Below are 26,136 nucleotides of genomic sequence, written 5' to 3' on the forward strand. Positions count from 1 at the left end.
TTCTATTCTGGAAACTTGATTATAAATATAATACTAGTATTTACAAGATTATGGGTACAAATGCTGGTGAATTAATAATTTATTATTTTCTTTATGAAATTAGACAATAAATATTTCTTAGAAAAAGTAAATAATATATATACAAGGTCTGACTTCCAATACATGTTTAATATTAAATAATGATTTATTTTATGATTTTAAATCAGATCTGAAATAAACCTCAAACAAAAAATTGTTATTTGATTATTTTATGCATCTTTACCATTTTAATTTACTATGAATGATTTTTCCCAATTTGAGGAAAATGTCGTTAATTTTTCCCAATTCAAAAGGAGGGGTGGTAGTTTGAAAAACAAAACAAAAATCACTGCGAGATAAAAGAATTCATTCTTACAAAATTTCAATAGCTGATACGAAAGTTCAAAAATTCAATACAATGTAAGAAAATTGGGACTATATGAATTTGATTTATTAGGTTACCTTAGCGGAGATAATACAAAGGGTAGTTGCAGGATATATAGGTCTTTTATTAGTATATTAAAAATGATTATTAGCACAAACATTGTACAGCGCATAGAAACTATTTGTAATTTTGCACTTTATATAAATGAATAAAATAATAATAATAATACCAAAAGCGTTAAATTCACAAAAAGACTTGTTATATTTACAGTAGATAAATCTGTTATATTTCAGCCTCCATCAGCAAATCTTTGTTAGAGTCTATCATGGAGAACCTATGTCTACTTCTGACATCGAAGACGAGAGAGGTGGTGAAAGCAGCCTTGGGTTTCCTGAAGGTTGTTCTCTCTGCCTATCCAGACACAGTAATGGCTCCACACTTGAAGCAGATTGTAAGTCATTCACATCTTATGCAGAGCGTTTGGCGATGGAACTGTCACTACCAGTTTTAATGACTTAGGTCTGTCGCGGCCGGGATTCGAACCCCGGCCTTCCGCATGTGGGGCGAACGCTCTAACCTCTTGGCCACCGCAGCGGTGCGTCAGGGTGGGACTTGGGCACATAAAACCAAAGGGGGATGAGGGGGTGCCCACCTTTTTTGTCAGTCAACCTTCAATTTGACCACCACCAACCCTTGGGAGGAAAAAACGATGCTGCGTCACAGTGTCTGCATGGGGTTAGAAATAGCGCAAATAATAACTATCTATATTTCTCTTATTGTCATCAGAGAATGTACTCTGAAATTATCATACATTTATCATTAACCAGTCAGTATTATTTCAACCGATTTGGAATAAATGGGATCTTGATCGATCTTCTTGTTCGTCCTCCGATGAAAAATCGTTGATGTGGCTGGTATTTGCATTAATTATGAGTTCAAAGTGATATCCTTGTATAACAAACTATGGTTCCCCATTCTCCAGTTACGAATAAATCGTCAATGGGTGTGCTTTTGTTTTGATTCACAAATCTTATGACGTCACAAATTCAGGAAATCAGGAACGACAATCGGGTAACGATTTTCTATTCCAACTACCTTTGCACTTCAATTTCTTCAAGTTAATATCATTATTAATCTTTAAAAAGTATTTTTATGAGGAGTCTATGAAACAAAGTGATAATTATGGAGAGAAAACGAATTGTTAAAAACCGTCTCCTATGACCTTTAATTTATAATTTTGAATTCAAATCTTTTACAACAGACATATGCAAGGTGCTTCCTCCCTTTGTGCAGGACAGATTTTTAGGTCACCTGAGTAAAATCAGGTGACCTATTGCAATTGGCTGTCGTCCGGCGTCGTGCGTTAACAATGGTGAACATTTTTAACCTCTTCTTAATAACTACCAGTCCAATTCTTTTCAAATTTGGTATGAAGCATCATTGGGACAAGGGGGACCTAAATTGTAAATTTCAGGATTCCTGCACCCCAGGGGCCTTAGGGGCGGCACAAAAACTGCCCAAAATTGACTAATTTTCAAAAATCTTCTTCTCTAGAACCGTACACGTGTAAGAAAAACTAAATGTATAATGATGTAGAGCAGCAAAGCCTCTACCAAAATTGTAAATTTCATGATCTCCGGGGTAGGGGTTATGACCCCAGGGCGGGGCCAAACTTGTTATATAAGTGTTTATGTGTAAAACACTTAAATAACATCTTCTTCAGTGCTCTATTGAAACTATAAATGGATAGAGCAGGTAGTCTTTGACCAAAATTGTAAATTTGATGATCCCCAAAGTAGGGGTTCTGACCCCAGGGTGGGGCCAAACTTAGTATATAGTATTTATGTGTAAGTTTGCTGATACTGTGTAAAATCTAAATACACACTTAGGAATAGCAGAAAAGGATGTACAGTGTACAAAAAATGGTGAATTTCACAACCCAGGGTTATGACTTTAAGATGGGTCCAAATTAGTCATATCGTTTGATGTTTTAATGTTAATACACATATTATCTAAAGCCTTTCATCAGTGTATGCACTTTTGAGGGCAGTGAAGTTTTAAGAACACATCTTGTTATATACTGAACCTAACAATGTTGAAAAAACACAAAAGGCCAACATTTAGCAGTTGTAGATCCAAAAATATGTACAACAAACAAACAGGTTGTAATATGGCTATATTTAATGGCCATCATACAAACAGTCTATGTGCAGACACTATGATGTGAAAATATTTTCCACGTAGCGCAAAACCAAATTGCCCAAAATTCAGTCCGAATTTCCTCAGCGCCTCTAAAAAATATCTTTTTGAGGATAGAGTTTTCTAGGAAAATGGTCAAAAACATTTACTGAATGTAATTAGATTTTAATTATTTTACTATGATTTAAAGATGGCATCCATAGCTACAGGACAAACCAAAAATATTGGCATGTCAATGAATTGGATAAAAAGATATGATGAAATGAAGGTCATCTGAGGTCATTGAAAATTGCTACAAATAAATCGGACTGGTTTTCTTTCTTTCTCTGAAACACATTTTTTTTTAAAACATCAAACACAACGTTTAAATTTTATGTTCTTAAAAGTGGTTAATTTGTGAAAATAATTTAGTTGGTATGAAAACGAATTCAATTTGGAAAGAAAACAGTCTGAATTTCCTGGGGTTTTTTTTTTTTTTTTTTTTTTTTTTTGCATTTAGAACGTAAATTGTTCAGATAAATGCAAAAAAATCATATCCTGTATGAATGAATATAAAATTTTTGAAATTTCATATAAAGAATGCATAAAGGGAAAAAAAAACCCACTTAAAATCATATCACCGACCAACCTAAATGTTCTGATCTCATTAATACTTTAATACTTTAGTGAATCTTTAACCACAATAATCAAATGTTTGGCTCGAATTGTTTTGAACATAGCCTTATTTTGCTTTGAAAAAATAATTCAAACAAGTAGCAATCTGACATCCGATATTGATACCGTAATTGCGCCTTAGTATTTAATAATCTAAGATGTCTTAAATTGTGCCATTAGTTGTAATTGAATCAGTGCATGTAATTGATTATAGTAAAAGTGTAAACTGTGAAAAATACAATAGAATTGACATGAATCAACGGATGATGGACACATACTAATTAGATCATTAATGATTTAACTAGATACTCACGTAAAGAAATTACGTATCACAGATCTACATTATGTACCCCTCTAAACTGCAAATATTGTTTTAGATGTATGTGTAAATTATTTGATTGCTATTGATTCTAACTATTCTAAAGTTTCAACTGATATTCTGGAGAAACCTATTAATGTTTCGAAAAGGGAGGAGGTGTAACAAGTTGGGTGCACTAAACATTTTCATAAAACTATTAATGAAAGTTGAAGAAAACGAACAGTGATCAATCTCATAACTCCTATAAGGAATACAAAATAAAGAGTTGGACAAACACGGATCCCTGGACATACCAGAAGTGAGATCACATGCCTAAAGGGGGGGGGGGGGGGGGGGGGGGGAGTTGTTAGTGCTTCATCTCCTCTTCTAGATCCCCTTCTTTATTATTTTTAAAATTTATACAAGAATTATAATCAAATGTTTGGTTTTCTTTCTACTCAATCTGGGGAGGGGGTGGGATTGGGTCTATTTGAATATGGAATTTGCGTAACAAATATGCCCGTTTCAAAGTAGAGGAGAGGCAGTCTAGAACACTCATTTAAGTCAAGCCCCCTCCCCCTGATCTGCAAATGAAAATTAGATGGGTAAAATACATGTACTATATTAGGCTTTAAATAAAAATTGATTTGTTTGATGTACTCCGACCGACCCGTAAAATTTGCCCCGACCCGATCATTTTTTTCCATACTTTGGAAATTTCAATTTTTTTTATATGCTCCCTGGAAAATAGACATTCTTCGAATTAGTATTAAACTTGATGCCATTTTTTTTCTTATTTGGACTAGTTGTTTTACAGAATTCTTGTTATCAAAATGTCCTTAAGGCGTCTTTCGGTTCTACTTTCACTTTGATAATGACCATTTGTTAATCCGGGAACTTTTCAAACACTTTTCTATGTGAACGATCAAATATTCCGCATCACAGCTACAAATCACCACATTATCTACCAACAAGATAGAACAAGGAGCTACGAACTCCCCTGTCGAGGCCTGATCGTATTTATGTACAAAAGTTTGAAAGCCATGTTATTTAAAGAAAAAATCACGTGGGGTAGCACACCAAAATTATGGTGGACCACGAGTCGGCATATAAGTTGATGGTCTATATTTCTGAAAAGGCATGCATATTATTTTGAGATGGGATTATTTAAATGTTATGACGATTTAATAGGTGAACGGCAATTTTACTTTGCTGTTAAACTGAGACACACGAATGGAACACGATCGTCACAACAATTTGAACGATGCGGGGAAGTCGGCATTAAAATAATATTGGGTAATATTAAAACTTATTGTAAATTGCTGTCATCATGCAATTCACTTGGATATTCATGGATGACATTAAAGTGTTTAAGTGATTTCTATTATGAATGTCGGAATCGACCAGTGGTAATAAAAAGGGGTGTTAATTTATTTATTAACAACTGTAGAGGTCCTCGTCCGTGACGAATGCAAAACGTCCTGGGTAAATTTCAGGAGACATTTATTTAGAAGATTTACGTGTAATATATACAATGTGTACAAAATGAATGTTCTAAACTCTATTCTGTCTGGCAGCGTTATGTGTTTAATGAAAACATAAGAAAATTTGTAAATCTGATTTAAAAAATAAAATCAAAACACCGACCTACCTACCCGACTTGAAAAATGTGGGTCGGAGTACATCAAACAAATGTTTTTTTAATGATGGCCTTAGATTTAAAGCATACAATCATTATTTGATGAGAGCAGCTACAGGATGATTTTGCCTATTCCGCATTTCCTCCGTTTTATGACATCTAGGTGTTTCAACACGTATCGGCCGATCTAATTTCAAATCCAAACATCTAAAATGTATAATTTTGATTCAAATAAGCAATTAAACTTACGTACATTTCAATTATTTTTGCAAAAAATGCATGCATGCACACCTCATTTGGACTTCATTTTCTCTCATGAGTAAATCCATCGGTAATTAAATTCCGTCATGCATATGCAGAAATCAGTGCTAAATAATTCGTAGCCTGCTTTGTATATCTCTACTTATTATGGTACATGAGGTCACATGTATCATAGATGAACCAATGAATTGCATTAAATAATTCACAAGACGCAGACAGTATATAGTATAATACATGTACCGGTAGAGGTATATACGTGAGCCGTACCACATGTACTTATGTGCCGACAAAACGTTTAGTCCTCGGGTAAATATATTTTTCAATTATTTTAATTTATTATTTACGAAATCTCGGAATATAATACAAAATATTCATTATTACTCTGGCAGGATAAAAATTTTGCAGAATTTTTTAGCACCAAGTTTATCGTTGTTCAATTTGGCTATATGTACTTTTAAAATTGTGCAGAGATTCTGTTCGACGTGTTGTGACTCCGTCTTTAATTTCTATTTTGAGTCTATTTTGAACAGAATACACAGGTCTAGAAATATATAATAACATGCGATACCACGACATCTGTCAAACTCTGTCTGCTGTCAACATAAACATGGCGTCAAAAATCACACGCTTATGTCGTTACCTCATATTTCCTAAAAACACGTCATAACGGCATTCATACAAAATTATTTAATCAAAATAAGGCCCCAACTGTTATGATTTATGCTTTTGTATTTCGAAAATATGACTAGTCAAAAGTCATAATCAATACATGACCTACGTACGTTAGTTCGAGTTGCGCAGTCACTTCAAAAACGTCACAATCATATCCCCATAAGCTTTAATTTTAAAGCTGTATGGTCCGAATTACAACATTTTTTTCCATCTCGTAAAAGCGCTATTAAATCATCGCACGTATGTAGTTATGAGGCTGTATGACATATCATACATTATTTCACCTGTTTTAACCCAAATTATTTGATTTTAAATCGATGTTTACAAATAACCGCGTCACTCTGCCATTTCAAGTGACAGTCACGTGACCAGTTAAAACTTTCAGATCATCGGTGGTCTTATCTGTGTAAAGCTGTGTATTTTGTTACAGCAGTACCGTGCCATAAGTTTAATAGAAATAAAAATATCAAATACCTCTTAGTAATTCGTTGTTTTACACTCTTTCAGCCTTAAAACTAGACAGTTGCGTATGAGTTAATACATCATGTTGAGATTCCCCTGACGCGCGTGGGTCTATTTATAGACGTCTATTATGGGATGATTTATATATGTACCACACTATATTTACTTTCTAAATAATATTCTCACTGTTTTCTTTTTCATGCAGATGTTTTCAAGCATGTAATTAAGGTAAAGTTAATAACTTTATAAAGTAATTAATCTGCTTTAAAGTAATTATGTACAAAAATAATACATGAACATTGGGTCATACAGCTTTAAGGATATAACAGAAATATACCTAACTTCTTCAAGATTTACGTCTTTAAGAACGCGAGAAATTAAGAAATCTATATAGATCTATTTTCTTCACATGGCTTTTTCACATTCCTATACCGGAAATGTAAACAAGAAGTATAAATACCGCGGACATGAAAATATTCCGGAAATCGCAAGTTTCGCAAAATAAAAAAATTTGGGGCAATTAAGTTGAATTGGCCTTACCTGGCTTAACATACCTGTGTTGGTAAATTTGGGTGTCATTTTTGGAAAAACATGCATTTTTCAGCATTGTGAATGGTGCCAAATTTTGATCTTCTACAGACCGTTAAAAATCCTTATAATTCTCATCCTTAGATGTCTAGCCTGGTGTCGCAGAAGGAGGACTGCAAACATCATTTTAGGTTTAAGGCCAAAGAAATCTACGCAAAGCTTATCAAGAAATTTGGGTAAAATTTCTCATATTTTAAAGATATATGCACATTATGTAAATTTATTTTCTCATTAAAGTAAGAGGTAACTGTGAATTTTGGCATATATTCATTATCATAGTATAACTGTATTGGAGTTGCCAATGAAATATTTTTGACATGACAATACATATGTTTCTTTCAAAGACATTCATGATATTGCTTGGTGTTGAAAACACCTTTTTCATAAACAATATAAAATAAATTTCTCACTATCATTTTATTTTCTTCTCAATGCTGTACAGGTATGAAACAATTTTCGGCATGTCACCACCAAGTATTCACAAGATTCTGGTAAACATAAAGAAAACTCAGGAAAGGGCCAAGAAAAAGAAAAGGGAGAAAGACAGCGAGTCTGAAGAAGAGAGTGATCATTTCAGATCTCACCCAGATAGGTAATCCCTCAATCATTCAAAATTTAACTTAGGATTTATTGTGGCCTGAATTTCTTAAATTTTATGATTTCCTCCTAACTATTTCAGTTCCTTTTAGCAAATAATTTCTCTCAGGCAACAGTGTATTGCAACATTTTAAAGTGTTAAAAGTTGGCATTACACAATACATTTACTTGTAACTGCAAATCTTGTTGCTTGCATTGTCCAAGAATGTTGATTTTTGAAGGGTACCACTATGGCAAAGAGCTGACATGTTTTGTTCTAATGGAGAACTGTTAACATAACTAATACTGCATCTATTATAAGTTAGGTTTTAGTCTATCTGCTGTCCGTCAAGGATGAGGATATTTTTACTTGGAAAAAATCCCTTCTCGACAGACCTTGATATAGATATTTCTTTTTATATAGCAATTATTATTTTATCGCAAAAGCACTATTATGTTGGGTACATTACAAATATATGCCCCTATCAAATGTTAGGAATTTAGAATGCTTAAAATGTCTTACAGATGTAGGTGTAACTAGTTTCTCCTGAGGGTAGTTTTATCTATTAAGTGTTAACTAGTTTCTCCTGAGGGTAGTTTTATCTATAAGTGTTAACTAGTTTCTCCTGAGGGTAGTTTTATCTATAGGTGTAACTAGTTTCTCCTGAGGGTACATCAGCAGTATAGAATTTCATTGTTTTGCATTTTATGTAAAATAAATCAGTTCATTTTCATTTCTTATGTCTGATAATGTATCATGATATATATTTTATTGTGATTCGTGTATTATGATCTATATTGTATTGTGATTCATATATCATGATCTATATTGCATTGTGATATGTGTATCATGATCTATATCATATTGTGATTCATTTATCATCATTTATATTCTATTGTAATTCATGTATCATGATTTATATTGTATTGTGATTTGTGTATCATCATCTATATTGTATTGTGATTGGTGTATTATGATCTATATCATATTGTGATTCATGTATCATAATCTATATTGTATTGTGATTCGTGTATCATGATTTATATTGTATTGTGATTTTTGTATCATCATCTGTATCATATTGTGATTCGTGTATCATCATTTATATTCTATTGTGATTCGTGTATCATGATTTATATTATATTGTGATTCGTGTATCATCATCTGTATCATATTGTGATTCGTGTATTATCATCTATATTCTATTGTGATTCGTGTATCATGATATATATATAGTGATTCGTGTATTATCATCTATATTGTATTGTGATTCGTGTATTATGATCTGTATTGTATTGTGATTTGTGTATCATGATACAGTACCCGCAACGTTATTCTTGACATGATAAACGATAGAACACGATACACGCACGATAGGATAGGATACACGCACGATACGATAGGATACACGCACGATACGATAGGATACACGGTAAACCTGATAAACGCAAAACCTGATAAACGATCTTCACGATAGACCTGATAAACGTAAAACACGATAAACGATCTTCACGATAAACGGAAAACCTGATAGAAATGTTGTAAATTTAGAAACAATTTAGACAGAACGAAAGTTTGATACGTACAAAATAATTTCATTATGTTGATAATAATATTGAAGGATTTCAATACTTAGTATATACCTAAAGCATATAATGTAATTATCCACGGTTGTACGTTTATTTTTTATTTTTTTAAAATTCTATTTATGTTTTCTTTAACGTCATTACAGCTAAAATCCGGAAGCTAAACTATATACGGTATTGAATTCATTATTAGATATCTATATGAATTTTCTCAGCCAATGATTCTAAAACGTATATTGTCACCTTGAATGTTTAATATATGAATCATAAATGGAGTGATTGATTTTTATCTTGCTTAACGTCTCGCTCAAGAATATTTCACTCATATGGAGACATCACCATGACCGGTGAAGAGCTTTTAAATTTAGGCTTATGCTCGGCAATTACGGCCATTGAGCAGTGAGGGTTTTTTAGCGTGCCACACCTACCGTGAATCTGTTTTTAAGGTCATCTCCGAGGACCCGTGGTATTCACACTTGATGCCGAGTGTTTAGCAATTAAACAGGGAATTAACAAAATGGAATATAATGTAGTGTTATCATGCTTCAATAGCTCTCTTATTCTATTGTCTATTATCTTGGATATCAAATAAAACTAAGTAATATTTTGTGTGTAGCGAGGAGGGGGGTTATTTTGCATCAAGCTCCGAGCTCACCGCTCTTTCAACAACTACAATTATTTTCATAATGACCGCTTTAAATTCAATCCACTGCACTACACCATATGCTCATATGTTAGATATTTCTACACTATGAGTGATAACTGATAGTCATAAGTAATTGGAACATATTCATATGAATTGATATTTTGTTAACAAAAAATAAATAAACTATTAAAAACATATACGAAACCCGGCTTGATTTAAAGTCGCAATTTAAAAACGCTTTAAATTAAATGTTTGTGTTTAGCATGTAAAAAATTCAAATAATCATCAAAACCGGCATACATTTCCAGTATCTACATGTATGACTATTGGTATATGTGTACATGTACATGTATAAATAAAAAAAAAACCAACGATGACAGCTGAATCGTGCCCAATTGAGCAGAACTTTGGGAGATGCAATATACCCTTGCACTCTTTTAAAACTTAATCTTCTAAATGTGTGAAATACAATGCCCCTGAGAATGTTTACTGTCAAAACACGGGTGATACACAAAATCAGATAGATAAGAACGCGCACAAGTTCAGTAGTTGGTATATAAGTTGAATACAGGTGAACAAAATCGGAAGAAAAAGAACCATTATTAAAATATATGCAATAAACAATGTAATTTACTGATTTTTCCTTTCAGATGGGAACTTTCTATTTCTCTGTTAGTGTTAATTACAAATAATTGTTTCTAGACAAGGAACTGTTTATGAACTCCAGATGAAGGAGCTTTCAGTTTTATTGTCCTGGGTTTGCTCGACAAACCACTGCCTACTTTCCAGACAGAATGAAATTGCGATAAATTTTCACCCTCTCTGGATAGACATATAGCTCTTTTTCTGCTTTAAAATCAACAGCTTTATGTTCTCCTTCAAATATACTGTCTTTCCTCGATTCCTAAAAATAGCTTCTTTAACAAAACGAATAAAGCTTTCGGAAAGTATCTTACTTTTTCATTAGATTTAATATACGATCCCGATAGTTTCCAAAGCTACACGATAAATGATTTTCACGATAAACGGAAAACCTGATAAACGCAAAACACGATAGAAAACGGAAAACCTGATACACGATAGAATAGGATACACACATGATACGATAGGATACACGCACGATACGATAAGATACACGCACGGTAGAACACGATAGGAATGTCAAGAATAACGTTGCGGGCACTGTATATAGTGTATTGTGATTCGTGAATCATATGATACATGTATATACTGTATTGTGATTCATGTATCATCATCTGTATTGTATCATCATCTGTATTGTATCTTGATTTGTTTATCATGATATATATTGTATCGTGATTTGTTTATCATGATATATACTGTATTGTGATTCATGTATCATGATATGTATCATATTGTGATTAGTGTATTATGATCTATATTGTATTATGATTTGTGTATCATCATCTGTATCGTATTGTGATTCGTGTATCATGATTTTTATCATATTGTGATTCGTGTATCATGATCTGTATCATATTGTGATTGGTATATTATGATACATATTGTATTGTGATTTGTGTATCATGATCTATATTGTATTGTAATTTGTGAATCATGATATATATCGTAGTATGATACGTGTATCATGATATGTATTAAATCAGTGTACTGTTTTATCATTCCGGCCTTACAAAGTGTACCTTTTCTGTGAACATGTTTTGTAAGATCATGGCAGTTTAACGCACTTCTGGTTACATGTATCAAATACTTGCATCACATAAATGTTAAATGTATATTTCATCACAAAGTTTTAAGATTTAGATATTCTATTTCAGTGTTGATGAACTTCTGAAGGATACAGATTCAGAGGAAGATGATCATGAGAGAGCAAAACAGAGACCAAGGGACAAAACTCAGGCTAAGCTGGCCTGGCTGCAGGAGGGAGGGGACATTATGGATTTCCTTGACCCAAGTGCAACCAGAAAAGTCCTTGGTAAATTGTCAAAAAACTACATTATAGATATCTGCATAAAATATACTGTACTGGTGCTTATACAATATAGATATCTGTATAAAATGTACTGTGCTGGTGTTTATACAATATAGATATCAGTATAAAATGTATTGTACTGGTGCTTATACAATATAGATATCTGTATAAAATGTACTGTGCTGGTGTTTATACATTATAGATATCTGTATAAATGTATTGTGCTGGTGTTTATACATTATAGATATCTGTATAACATGTATTGTACTGGTGTTTATACATTATAGATATCTATATAAATGTACTGTGCTGGTGCTTATACAATATAGATGTCTGTATAAATGTATTGTACTGGTGTTTATACAATATAGATATCTGTATAAATGTACTGTGCTGGTGCTTATACAATATAGATATCTGTATAAATGTACTGTGCTGGTGTTTATGAATTATAGATATCTGTATAGAATGTATTGTACTGGTGCTTATACAATATAGATATCTGTATAAATATACTGTGCTGGTGTTTATACATTATAGATATCGATGTAAAATGTATTGTACTGGTGTTTATACATTATAGATATCTGTATAAAATGTACCGTGCTGGTGTTTATACATTATAGATATCTGTATAAATGTATTGTACTGGTGCTTATACAATATAGATATCTGTATACAATGTATTGTACTGGTGTTTATACATTATAGATATCTGTATAAAATATATTGTGCTGGTGTTTATACATTATCGATATCTGTATAAAATGTACCGTGCTGGTGTTTATACATTATAGATATCGGTATAAAATATACTGTGCTGGTGTTCATACATTATCGATACAAGTATAAAATATACTGTGCTGGTGTTTATACATTATCGATACAAGTATAAAATATACTGTGCTGGTGCTTATACAGCGTTTTTTTTTCTACCCACTGGTACTGATACCAGTACCCATTCAATTGGGAAAAATAGCGTCAAAATCGAACAAATTGGGAATATTCTGTCAAAGTATTGGCAAATGATTTCAACTCAAAGAAAGAAAAAATAAAGAACAAAACATGAATATTCATCTCTTTACAAATTTATTTCTTTTGAAAGTGTTTATAATGCCAGACACCTGCAATGGTGTCAGTGACTGACTTCCATATCTGCAAATTCTCATGAGAGCACAGAATCGTCATAGCTCTACAACATGCGCACTGCCATGATCTGTACTTTTGATTTAATACCGGAAGTGATCATTTTAGTTAACTCGTACAATGTTTCAGACTAAGTAAATTATGATGTCAGCGGTCTATTTTTCGGCAAGTGAATTGGGAATTTTTAGTCTCAAAATTGGAGAAAAATCAACGTTTTTTGGCATTGGGAATGGTACTGTTTATCGGTACCAGTTATGTAAAGGGAAAAACCAGTTATACTTCTCTTCTGTTTTAAGATAGCTCAACCCTCACGTGATGCCCCAGGTTTTTGCAAAATCTTTATTTAATTAAACTTTGTGCATGATAGAAATTTACATACTGTACTACATGTATGTACATGTAAGAGGAATTTATTCACTGGGTACAATAAAGAATTTGGTAAATCATTTGATACTGCAAAAGTTTATATTTTCTGTAAAGAATGTTGTGAAAGGCAATGACTCTGAAGCTGGTATATATCTCTATTGTACGTGTATGTCTATTAAACAATGATTTCTGTATTAATTGAACAGTCAGGTAGTAATTGCTTACAAACATAAGATTCCTTGCATTTGGTGATATTCACATACCCATTACCATTCCTGATGCCAACTAGACAACAAGAGTATTATAGTTTATATGTTTATTAAAGACTAATCAAAAGGGTACAACGTATGTTCCGAACTGTGATGGACATTAGGGAATTGGCATTGAAACGGCCGCATTGTGGGATATACAATAAAAAAACTGGGTCCAGAAGGGATAGCTGGTATACCGACTAATAAGTACCGGGCAAAACCAGTGGCCATGCGTTGGGCGCAGGTGCCAAGGATCCCAAATTTAGGTACTAGACATTTGGGTCCGAGATGGTTGAGAGCACATCTGTATACCCTGTTTCCCGGTGATTGCTTCTGGTCAGTAGTACTTCTCTACCCAAGTACTCCAGTACTAAGTCTCCCCTCCTGTAATGAGAGGTGGAGAGGGCCCCAAGCCTGCAGGCTTTGCTATGACCCCAATCAAAAACTTTGCCTTACATGGCATACATTTGTAGACAACCTGTCTACCCAACATTTTTTACTTGATAACATTGCTCTACATGGCATACGTTTGTAGACAACCTGTCTACCCAACATTGTACCCACCACTATGCATGATGGCTTGGCAGGGAAACCACGAGCCAGATATGCCCACAACCCTCCCATCCATTCCTACGGACCCGTCACATACATCGATATGATGTTCCTCCATTACTCAGGGGATACCTTCCCCCTGGATAAGGGACAACAAACCCTTTGTTAGATGATTATAAAGATGTGTTGCAAAGCTCAGCTACGGGAGTACCAATAAATTTGTAGTATATATGTATTGAATTATATATAGGAGAGAGGAGAAACTCTCTTCGGCTGTACCGGGAACCCCTGCATTACTAGTCAGGTGCTCTAAGAAAATTCTTAGAGAGCATCTGCTATGTTTCAGTGCTAATCTGCTCGTGTCTGGGACGGAAAAGGAAGTGCCATCTGCACATTAATTCGTACTATGATGGCTTTGGTTTTGATTAATTCGTTCGATTTTTAGATCGACCAACATTGGAAAACAGTTCTTCCGTCAATTAAATGAGATTAATCTGGCATGAAGGCAAATTAATCTGTATTGTCCATGATTATTTTGTATATGACAATAAAATAGCAGTTTTTTGAAACTTGAAATTATAATTTTGTCATTTTAATCAGTATTTATATGTTGTTTGATGTGCTACTTTCTGATGTTGACATGTATGTGTGACATCTTCATAATAGGTGGCAACATGTACATTTGCTTTGATCATTGACAATATCATGCTACATGTATTAAGTGGAAATCAATATAGCTCTTCTGCTTTGAACCATTAATAATGGTAAGTCATATGAGTGTGGATCTACCTTAAATGTTGTCTTAATGTTTAACTTAGTACACTTTCAGCCACATTCAGTAATTTACAATTCAAGATATTTTGTCCTGTTCATTGATTTTTCCATAAATCTTAAAAAATCTCTCCACAATGATGTTTTGCTTGATTGGTCTTTATCATTGTTCTCATTAAACGTCTTTATCATCGTTCTCATTAAACGTCTTTATCATCGTTCTCATTAAACGTCTTTATCATCGTCCTCATTAAACGTCTTTATCGTCGTCCTCATTAAACGTCTCTATCATCGTCCTCATTAAACGTCTTTATCATCGTCCTCATTAAACGACTTTATCATCGTCCTCATTAAACGTCTCTATCATCATTCTCATTAAACGTCTCTATCATCCTTCTTATTAAACGTCTCTATCATCGTTCTCATTAAACGTCTTTATCATCGTTCTCATGAAACGTCTTTATCATCGTTCTCATGAAACGTCTCTATCATCGTTCTCAGTCAACGTCTTTATCATCGTTCTCAGTCAACGTCTCTATCATCGTTCTCAGTAAACGTCTCTATCATCGTTCTCAGTAAACGTCTCTATCATCGTTCTCATTAAACGTCTCTATCATCGTCCTCATTAAACGTCTTTATCATCGTTCTCATTAAACGTCTCTATCATCGTCCTCATTAAATGTCTTTATCATCGTCCTCATTAAACGTCTCTATCATCGTTCTCATTAAACGTCTTTATCATCGTTCTCATTAAACGTCTTTATCATCGTCCTCATTAAATGTCTTTATCATCGTCCTCATTAAACGTCTCTATCATCGTTCTCATTAAACGTCTTTATCATCGTTCTCATTAAACGTCTTTATCATCGTCCTCATTAAACGTCTTTATCATCGTCCTCATTAAACGTCTCTATCATCATTCTCATTAAACGTCTCTATCATCGTTCTCAGTAAACGTCTCTATCATCGTTCTCATTAAACGTCTCTATCATCATTCTCATTAAACGTCTTTATCATCGTTCTCATTAAACGTCTTTATCATCGTCCTCATTAAACGTCTCTATCATCGTCCTCATTAAACGTCTTTATCATCGTTCTCAGTCAACGTCTCAATCATCATTCTCATTAAACATCTTTATCATCATTCTCATTAAACGTCTCTATCATCGTTCTCATTAAACGTCTCTATCATCGTCCTCATTAAACGTCTTTATCATCGTTCTCAGTCAACGTCTCTATCATCATTCTCATTAAACATCTTTATCATCATTCTCATTAAACGTCTTTATCATCGTCCTCATTAAACGTCTTTATCATCGTCCTCATTAAACGTCTCTATCATCGTCCTCATTAAACGTCTTTATCATCGTTCTCAGTAAACGTCTCTATCATCGTTCTCATTAAACGTCTCTATCATCATTCTCATTAAACGTCTTTATCATCATTCTCATTAAACGTCTTTACATCATTCTCATTAAACATCTTTATCATCGTCCTCATTAAACGTCTCTATCATCATTCTCATTAAACATCTTTATCATCGTTCTCATTAAACGTCTTTATCATCGTCCTCATTAAACGTCTTTATCATCGTCCTCATTAAACGTCTCTATCATCGTCCTCATTAAACGTCTCTATCATCGTTCTCATTAAACGTCTTTATCATCGTTCTCATTAAACGTCTTTATCATCGTCCTCATTAAACGTCTCTATCATCATTCTCATTAAACATCTTTATCATCGTCCTCAGTCAACGTCTCTATCATCGTCCTCATTAAATATCTTTATCATCGTTCTCATTAAACGTCTCTATCATCGTCCTCATTAAACGTCTCTATCATCGTTCTCATTAAACGTCTCTATCATCGTTCTCATTAAACGACTTTATCATCGTCCTCATTAAATGTCTTTATCATCGTTCTCATGAAACGTCTCTATCATCGTCCTCATTAAACGTCTCTATCATCGTTCTCATTAAACGTCTCTATCATCGTCCTCATTAAACGTCTCTATCATCGTTCTCATTAAACGTCTCTATCATCGTCCTCATTAAACGTCTCTATCATCGTCCTCATTAAACGTCTTTATCATCGTTCTCATGAAACGTCTCTATCATCGTTCTCAGTCAACGTCTCTATCATCGTTCTCAGTAAACGTCTCTATCATCGTTCTCATTAAACGTCTCTATCATCATTCTCATTAAACGTCTTTATCATCGTTCTCATTAAACGTCTTTATCATCGTTCTCATTAAACGTCTTTATCATCATTCTCATTAAACGTCTTTATCATCATTCTCATTAAACGTCTCTATCATCGTCCTCATTAAACGTCTCTATCATCATTCTCATTAAACATCTTTATCATCGTCCTCATTAAACGTCTCTATCATCATTCTCATTAAACATCTTTATCATCATTCTCATTAAACATCACACATGGGAAAGCTTTTGAATTAGTGTCTTGTTCCTGCCCATTAACAGCCTCAGGGCTTATTATATTAGCAAATTAATCTGCAGAATAGAGTGTAGTTCTGAAAGCCACATTGATCACCTGGGTCAAGTATTATTTTTAGTCCTTTGGCTCTTCCATTATGCTTCGTTGTATGTGTTTAGTGTTTTTGTGCCATTTTTTGAGTGCTTTTGTGTCATTTCGTGTAGCTACAAAGCCAGAAGAGAAGAGAGAACAGAAGAAGAAAGGAGTAGAATTTAAAACAGCTCCTGATGGTCGCCTCATCATTACGGAGTCCAGCGATGATGAAGGTCTGGGTTCAAAAATTTATAAATTAGATTAAAATTCCTCTTTTAGATATTGAAGAGTGAAATTAATATAAAATTTATAATTATCATGAGATATACCTCAAAACGATTGATGTGTGTGTCAAAGTTAACTACACAGAAATCTTTAAAAAGAATTGACAGCATTCACATTTTCTCAATGGATGTAGGGGGTTGCATGGTCATCATATACTTCTTGTGTTGCCAACATGGGCATCACGAATTTGTCCTTCAGAAAGTTATTAAATGATAAAGACTTATCCCACTTCATATGTAAAAATTTTCTATGAAAGGATGAATTGAAAAGGGAGTGGCATGGAGTACCTTTATAGAGAAAATCAATTTTCCTTGAATTTCTTATGAATTAAAATCTTTGAATTTCTATCCTTAAATATGTGTAGGTCCAGTGAAGATGGGAGAAGATGAAGATGACCTTGAGGATTTGTTGCAGGCCATTGAGCAAGGAGCTGGAAATATGAAGGTTAATATAATTCATTACTACTACAATCTCCTTGAATGTTTTGTAAGCTCCTACTTTATACAACCTTGTGTTAGCTGTAACAAAGTCAAAAGTACATGTACATTGCCTTGAATATCCAGGTGTTCAATTGAAATACAGTGCTCCCTGGAAATATTGCCAACTTTTGTTCAAGACCAATTTGGGCAATAAAGCGAAGGTTTCACCATTTGTGTGTAACATACAATTTGAATACCACAATGAATGCTATACTTCAAATGTATTTCCTACATTTGACTTTACTGCAGGCGTGGTATTGGTGACGTGCTGACACATCTAGTTTAAGTGTTATAACCTTACTGGTTGACATAATTTCATGAAATTTAGTAACATTAGGTCTTGTGTAGTACCTACTGTGTAGGTACTCTTTTCTAATATTTGACAAAGCACTGCATTCTAATATATAATGAAATTCATCTGCAATTTTTTATTTGTTATTTAAAACTCAAAGTCTTTCATTATATGGAATACTAATCCATCTGCCAGTCTCAACTGTAAGGCATTGATTTGTGGTGCAAAATTTAAAAAGAATTATTATAGTTGGGTTTTTTTTAAAAATCGACAACTTTTCTAAATATTTTTCCAGTCCCAAGACTATCTTAAAAGTTCTGTATATTTTACCTTTAGATGAATGGAACATATCACTCGACCATGTTTGAATAAATTGATACATAAGTCTTTGTTGGAAAGCATTCGTTATCAATTTTTCATTTACATTTTTGTTGATGCCATATATTTTAAAGTTCATACATGTTTGAAATTCTATGAATACATTCAAACCAGGTGGGTTTTTTTTACAGTATCGTTAAGATATTGTGTATCCAAAAATAATTTATTTTACAATTTTAAAGTCACAACCTGGCAATGATTTAGCCCAGTATGAAATCATTCTATTATACACATTAATATAAATTGGGAAACGACCTGTTTTACCATATACCTGAATACCTTGTCCAGACTGTCACACTTCAACGCACTGCTCTCAAACTACAGGTGTGATTACAGATGGGTGTTAGGTAATTGGCATTATTATTGAGGGTAAACCCTATAAAATTTGACTGTTTTTTCCTGAAAATCAATGGCATTATAATGGGAGTATTAACTTGGGGAGAAATCTGTTATTTGGGATTTTCAGACAAGAAGTGTGGGGGTGGTATTATAAAGGGAGGGGAGGGGAGGGCAATATATTGAGGAAGCACTGTAGTTTCATTTTCACACAAGGACCTGTTCAAAATGGGATCTGTATACGAACATTGACATATTAAAAAATGTGTAACATACATGTATCTGCTACATTCACTATTATCTATTGTTATGTGTAACATACATGTATCTGCTACATTCACTATTATCTATTGTTATGTGTAACATACGTGTATCTGCTACATTCACTATTATCTATTGTTATGTGTAACATACGTGTATCTGCTACATTCACTATTATCTATTGTTATGTGTAACATACATGTATCTGCTACATTCACTATTATCTATTGTTATGTGTAACATGCGTGTATCTGCTACATTCACTATTATCTATTGTTATGTGTAACATACATGTATCTGCTACATTCACTATTGTTATGTGTAACATACATGTATCTGCTACATTCACTATTATCTATTGTTATGTGTAACATACATGTATCTGCTACATTCACTATTGTTATGTGTAACATACATGTATCTGCTACATTCACTATTGTTATGTGTAACATACATGTATCTGCTACATTCACTATTATCTATTGTTATGTGTAACATACATGTATCTGCTACATTCACTATTATCTATTGTTATGTGTAACATACATGTATCTGCTACATTCACTATTGTTATGTGTAACATACGTGTATCTGCTACATTCACTATTATCTATTGTTATGTGTAACATACATGTATCTGCTACATTCACTATTGTTATGTGTAACATACGTGTATCTGCTACATTCACTATTGTTATGTGTAACATACGTGTATCTGCTACATTCACTATTGTTATGTGTAACATACGTGTATCTGCTACATTCACTATTATCTATTGTTATGTGTAACATACATGTATCTGCTACATTCACTATTGTTATGTGTAACATACATGTATCTGCTACATTCACTATTATCTATTGTTATGTGTAACATACGTGTATCTGCTACATTCACTATTGTTATGTGTAACATACGTGTATCTGCTACATTCACTATTATCTATTGTTATGTGTAACATACATGTATCTGCTACATTCACTATTATCTATTGTTATGTGTAACATACATGTATCTGCTACATTCACTATTATCTATTGTTATGTGTAACATACATGTATCTGCTACATTCACTATTATCTATTGTTATGTGTAACATGCGTGTGTCTGCTACATTCACTATTATCTATTTCCTCTTTGCCTTAGATCTCTACATAAGCAATGTTTTTCAATGTAAATGTATTATATATAGATGTATTATCATGCCATTTGGATTGTACTGACTCAAAAACTCTTTCAAGGCAATTGAGACTACCTAATAATATACAGTACTTGTATTACAAACATGAGATTAGAATTACTCTACCCCAGAAAATTGATCCGATTAATTTCTGTCTGCTAAGCACATGCAGTGAACTTCTAGCAGAATACATACACTGTAGACAGGGAATTCTTTTTGCCATCATATTAGTGTCATCCATTTATCCAGTATCTTAAATAGACAAATTTATGAGTGGGACAAATGTAAATCTATTCCTCACTTTAAAGTAGTAATAAAATTGCTTGTATGAAATATGAAGAAAAATTTTGTCAGTCTATCTGCCATTGGTTGTAAGTAACATAGGCAAAAATTTCCCTGTACATAGTAAAAATTAATGAAAACAAACTTAAGGTATTATATGTAAAGGTATTGTCATGCATGTGTCAGTGAGCCAGTGGCTCACTCGGTATTTGTTATAATCATAATGATTGTATGTTGCTTTTGAATTTAAAATGAATTTCAAATGAAGTTGTACCTAATTTCATGTGACAGAAGGCAAAGAAAAGAAAAGTTGAAGATTTAGGGTCCGATGATGAGGGGCCATCACCAAAATATAAAGGTACATGTACTGACTTTGTGAAATATAAAGGTACATGTACTGACTTTATGAAATATAAAGGTACATGTACTGACTTTGTGGTATCAGACTCTGTGTCATATTCACCAAAACAATAACTTATTGTGTATACAAATTAATAGATGTATTATATTGGATGAAAAATTCAAAGGAATTTCAAATTTATAATGTTACATTCAGCATACAATGTATACAGATACTGTCCATATAGACAGCTAACTGTACTAATGTGATTGCTTTGAAACTTGAACTAGTACACATTGAAATTTTGTAAATAGAAAATGTCAATGTAAAGACCACTACCAACACAATTTGTTCATGTACCTGACATTTACTAGACTAAGTGAATTTATATCTCCCTCGTTATCATTTGATACGTGGCTATTTTATTTCCTAGCTGGGGGAGGCGGCATTCACAGACCATTAGCAAAAGCCAAACGGTCAACCACCCAGGAGGCAGGGAGTGAATACCGAGCCAAGAAAGCAGGAGGGGACATTAAGAAGAAAGGAAAACCAGATCCTTTTGCTTATCTCCCTTTGAATTTTCAAGCACTCAACAAGAGGTAAAGACTGCAATATTTCAATATTTTAAGGACAAAATAATCACTTAGTTATTAATGTCTGCATGGTAGCTCATACGTAGGGACTACTTCTTCATCAAGTGCCTAGCATTACAAAAGAAAGTTGCTGGTCTTTCAGATGAGACCTTAAAAATAATTAGGCATTAGCACAATAAAAAACCCTCACTGATAAAAATCTCCGAGAGCCAAGCATAAGTCTAAAATGTGACATTTCAACTGAAGCTGATGACATACAAAATTCTGCATGGGATTTATAAACTATTGATCAAGTGTTTAGATCAAACCTATTTTTTAAGGAGAATTTTGTTTTCAAATCACTGGCTCGAGGCTCTGATTAGGGCCACAGTAAAGGTGGCAAATCAGCTGATGTATCAAAATAGTTCAGTAAGGGTCTTCATTCATCTAGCAACATGAAACTTGAGAATTACGCCAAATGAAACTGGTTTGATTTTATTATGAGATTTCAAATTTGTTTTTATTTTATTTTGATAATACAAAATGTGAAAAATAAGGTCAAAAATGGCAAGTTCACCATAAGTCATTTCTTATTTATTTGCATTTTCATGTATTGAATAGATGCAAACTTTTGAATAAAAAAAAAACAGTCTCAAGCAACTATTCACTGTTTCATTATTTTGTAGGAAAAAGGCAAAGATGTCTGGTCGTTTTACCAATCTAGTGAAAGGAGCCAAGAGAGGTGCTAAGAAGGGATTTAAAGGAAAGAAAAAGTCTTCATAAAGTCTTCATAATGACATAATCTTTCTATAAAACAATGTACACAATTTTGTTGCTGAGTGTTTCCAGGTTTACTTTTATTGAATTATACACGCTGTACATAAAGTTACAATATTTGAAACATGAGTTTGTTATAAGAGTTGAGATCAAACAAACATTTTTGCAGTTTTGTACTCTCATTGAATATGAGATGCATTATGGTTTGGCATTCATGTCCGTTAGCTTTTTTGTGTCAAACTGATAACTTCAAACTGTGAAGCTTAGATCATTAAACTTTGTCAGCTGATGCATCTTGTGTAGAAGACTTGTCACAATTTAAAGTTAGGCCATTATGACCTGTAATTAAGATGATATGGCAAAACTCTTTCCAGCTTTTTCAACAATTATTTGGCCTAGAATCGTCTAACTTAACACCTTACATTAAGGTCACTGTGACCTCTAATGAAGATTGAGTCTAGAATTAACAAACTTTGTCAATTGATGCATCTGTAGAGAAATGTGAATTGCAGGTTAAAGAGGAATCATGTACCAGAGAATTCTAATATGGATGAAAAGTAGAGGATATGTACAAAAATATTTTTATATTGAAGAGTTTAAAATTCACCTTAGTTAAACAAGAGTATCGCAAATGGTACATCATACACTCATTTGACAGTGATGGCAAAATTTTGGTGCAATATCTGTAACCATTATGAGAAGAAGTCCAGGAAACTATTTTTCCTACTTTAAGCCCTACTAAAAGTAGGTCACGGTGCATCAATTAAAAGCTGAAATGCAAACTAAATCTGTATTTCTCCAAGAGGAAGGTTGTGACTACATTTCATGGCAGTAACTATCCTTATCGAAAAGGAATACTGTTTGACCTACATTAAGCCCTAAAGTAGGTCACGGTGCACCAATCCAGCTGAAATGCAAAATCAATGTTATGCTCCTTGAGTGGGAAATAGTGACCATATTCAACACTACTACAGTGTAGATACATCCATCATGGGCAAAAGTCTGGACGAGCAGTCAGCTAGGCAGACGCACTGACAGCGCCATATCAAAATATGTCCCGTCTGGTGATGGGCGTATAAAAATGCAATTATAGGAAAAAGTCATCTGAATTTTTTTTTTTTTTAAACCCAGCTAGACTTGAACACAACATGAACTTGGGGCATGTATCACAAAAAGATGTAAATTTAGGGCGTAACTTAAGCCGAGTAACTAATTTATACCAAAATATAGGCCGGCCTAAATCGCATTTCACCACAGGTATCTGAATTTTATTCAATAGAAAAATGAAGAAAAAACTATATATAAATACACCGGGTGTGCAACGACACTTTGCGCGATCCGAGTCCGATTTTATTATCAAATTCGCCGAAACAAACCTATTCTCCGACATAGTTAAGCTCAGAAATTATTTTCGTTTTCATCCGTCGCTTCAGAGATCTAAATTCCCTTGCAACAATCCAACAACAGACATATTTTAACGATATTATAAACATTGCACCAAGGCCTGACTACCATGTCGTGATGTCACGAAATCGTATCTCTGCACTAAATAAACTAACTCTACCAGATTAATCAAATTTACCAATAAGTTAAGGTAAAATCAATAAGATAAAATGTTATGATCAGAAAATTTGTCATTTAGATATATCGACGACATATTATCCACACAGTCGTCCACTTCTGCTTCATACTTAGATATTTTATTGAAAGTAGATATTTCGTATCTCTGCACTAAATAAACTAACTCTACCAGATTAATCAAATTTACCAATAAATTAAGGTAAAATCAATAAGATAAAATGTTATGATCAGAAAATTCGTCATTTAGATATATCGACGACATATTATCAACACAGTCGTCCAATTCTGCTTCATACTTACACATGTAGATATTTTATTGAAAGTAGATATTAACGGCAAACTAACAACTCAACTTTATGACAAACGGGATGATTTCAGCTTCTCCATCGTCAACTTCCCATATTTATGTAGCAATATTCCATTTTCACCTGCATGTGGTGTTTATATTTCTCAACTGATTCGATACGCAAGAGCTTGTTCTTCATATGGTCAGTTTCTTAATCGAAGCAGGCTACTAACAAACAAGTTGATGATACAGGGGTTCCAACAGTCTCGTTTAAAATCGGCATTTCGCAAAATCTATGGTCGTTATAACGATCTAGTTTACCAATACAACCTATCATTGGGTCAAATGCTGTCTGACGTGTTTCGTACCGATTGTTAGGCCGTTCTTGGCACACTGATTTTGACTACGGAATTACTCCGTTTACCTTATCAAGATGTAGGGCTCACGGCGGGTGTGACCGGTCGACAGGGGATGCTTGCTCCTCCTAGGCACCTGATCCCACCTCTGGTGTATCCAGGGGTCCGTGTTTGCCTAACTATTTTGTATTGCTTATAGGAATTATGAGATTGATTATCTTCACCTTTCATATACACATTGGACATCTACGACTTTTTCGTGGGGTTACTTTTGTTTTTGCCATCTACAAAAGAAAAAATACAGTATAGGTACATGTAGTAACTACAAATTTATCACATGTCAGTTTCCTAATCCTGCAACCAGATAGGTGGCTTGCGAGCCCTACTTGGACGAGCATTATCTGAAGGTTTTGTTTCGGAGAAAATAACATCACATGTATTATGATCAAAATCAGATTTTTCCATCCTAACCTCATCATTCAATATGTCATCTTCACCAGATAAAACTTTTTGTGCATCCGGTCTACATGAATTCCATGTCCTTGATCTGAACCTCTTGAACCACAATTCACTAAGTATGTCCAATCTGATATCTTTTTAACAACTATGTAGGGGCCCTGCCAGAAGCTTGTTAACTTCGGTGATGTCCCAGGTTTCCTTTTTGGGAAATAGACATACACTTCCTCACCATGATCAAACTTTTTCCACATAAATTTGCGGCCATGGTAGTGTTTTTGTCTAATCATTGACTGGCTCATATTATTCCTAACAAATGCATGTGCATTTTCAAGACGTTCGTGCAATTCCCATACCATTTACTACTGGATGTCTCTTTTACTTGAGATGGCATCTCATATTAGAGCTCTAAATGGGTAGCCACATCCCTTCCAAACATCGTAATGCCTGTTGTTTTGCATACGGAAGTTCGGTAGGCCATCATAATGAAAGGCAAATGCTCATCCCAGTCTGTATGATGGTCGTTCACAAAAGCACTAAGCATTAATGTAAGTGTTCTATTAAAACGCTCAACCATCCCATCAAACTGGGGGTGGTATGCGTTTTCTTTATGTCAAGTAACTTGCACATTTCCTTGAAAAGAGTACTTTCATATTGCGGGCCTTGATCTGAGTGTACCACTGCTAGTACTCCAAACCTAGCAATCACCTCTTCGACAATC

General features: G+C 33.7%; 1 protein-coding gene across 2 annotated transcripts in view; it reads left to right on the top strand.

Annotated features, from left to right (window-relative positions):
- Positions 1 to 22,860, top strand: part of LOC125658911 (RRP12-like protein) — a 136,833-nt gene extending 113,973 nt beyond the window's left edge. For both annotated transcript variants that reach the window (XM_048890364.2, XM_048890363.2), the window contains exons 25-33: positions 697 to 854; positions 7,261 to 7,352; positions 7,619 to 7,768; positions 11,785 to 11,942; positions 17,685 to 17,786; positions 18,203 to 18,282; positions 21,339 to 21,405; positions 21,821 to 21,986; positions 22,646 to 22,860. In XM_048890364.2, the coding sequence (XP_048746321.2) occupies positions 697 to 854; positions 7,261 to 7,352; positions 7,619 to 7,768; positions 11,785 to 11,942; positions 17,685 to 17,786; positions 18,203 to 18,282; positions 21,339 to 21,405; positions 21,821 to 21,986; positions 22,646 to 22,742 (1,070 nt within the window). In that variant the 3' untranslated portion in view covers positions 22,743 to 22,860. The remainder of the gene's footprint in view (positions 1 to 696; positions 855 to 7,260; positions 7,353 to 7,618; positions 7,769 to 11,784; positions 11,943 to 17,684; positions 17,787 to 18,202; positions 18,283 to 21,338; positions 21,406 to 21,820; positions 21,987 to 22,645) is intronic.
- Positions 22,861 to 26,136: the final 3,276 nt, after the last annotated feature.

This window comes from Ostrea edulis, chromosome 9, assembly GCF_947568905.1.
Source record: "Ostrea edulis chromosome 9, xbOstEdul1.1, whole genome shotgun sequence".
Classification (NCBI taxonomy): Eukaryota; Metazoa; Mollusca; class Bivalvia; order Ostreida; family Ostreidae; genus Ostrea; species Ostrea edulis.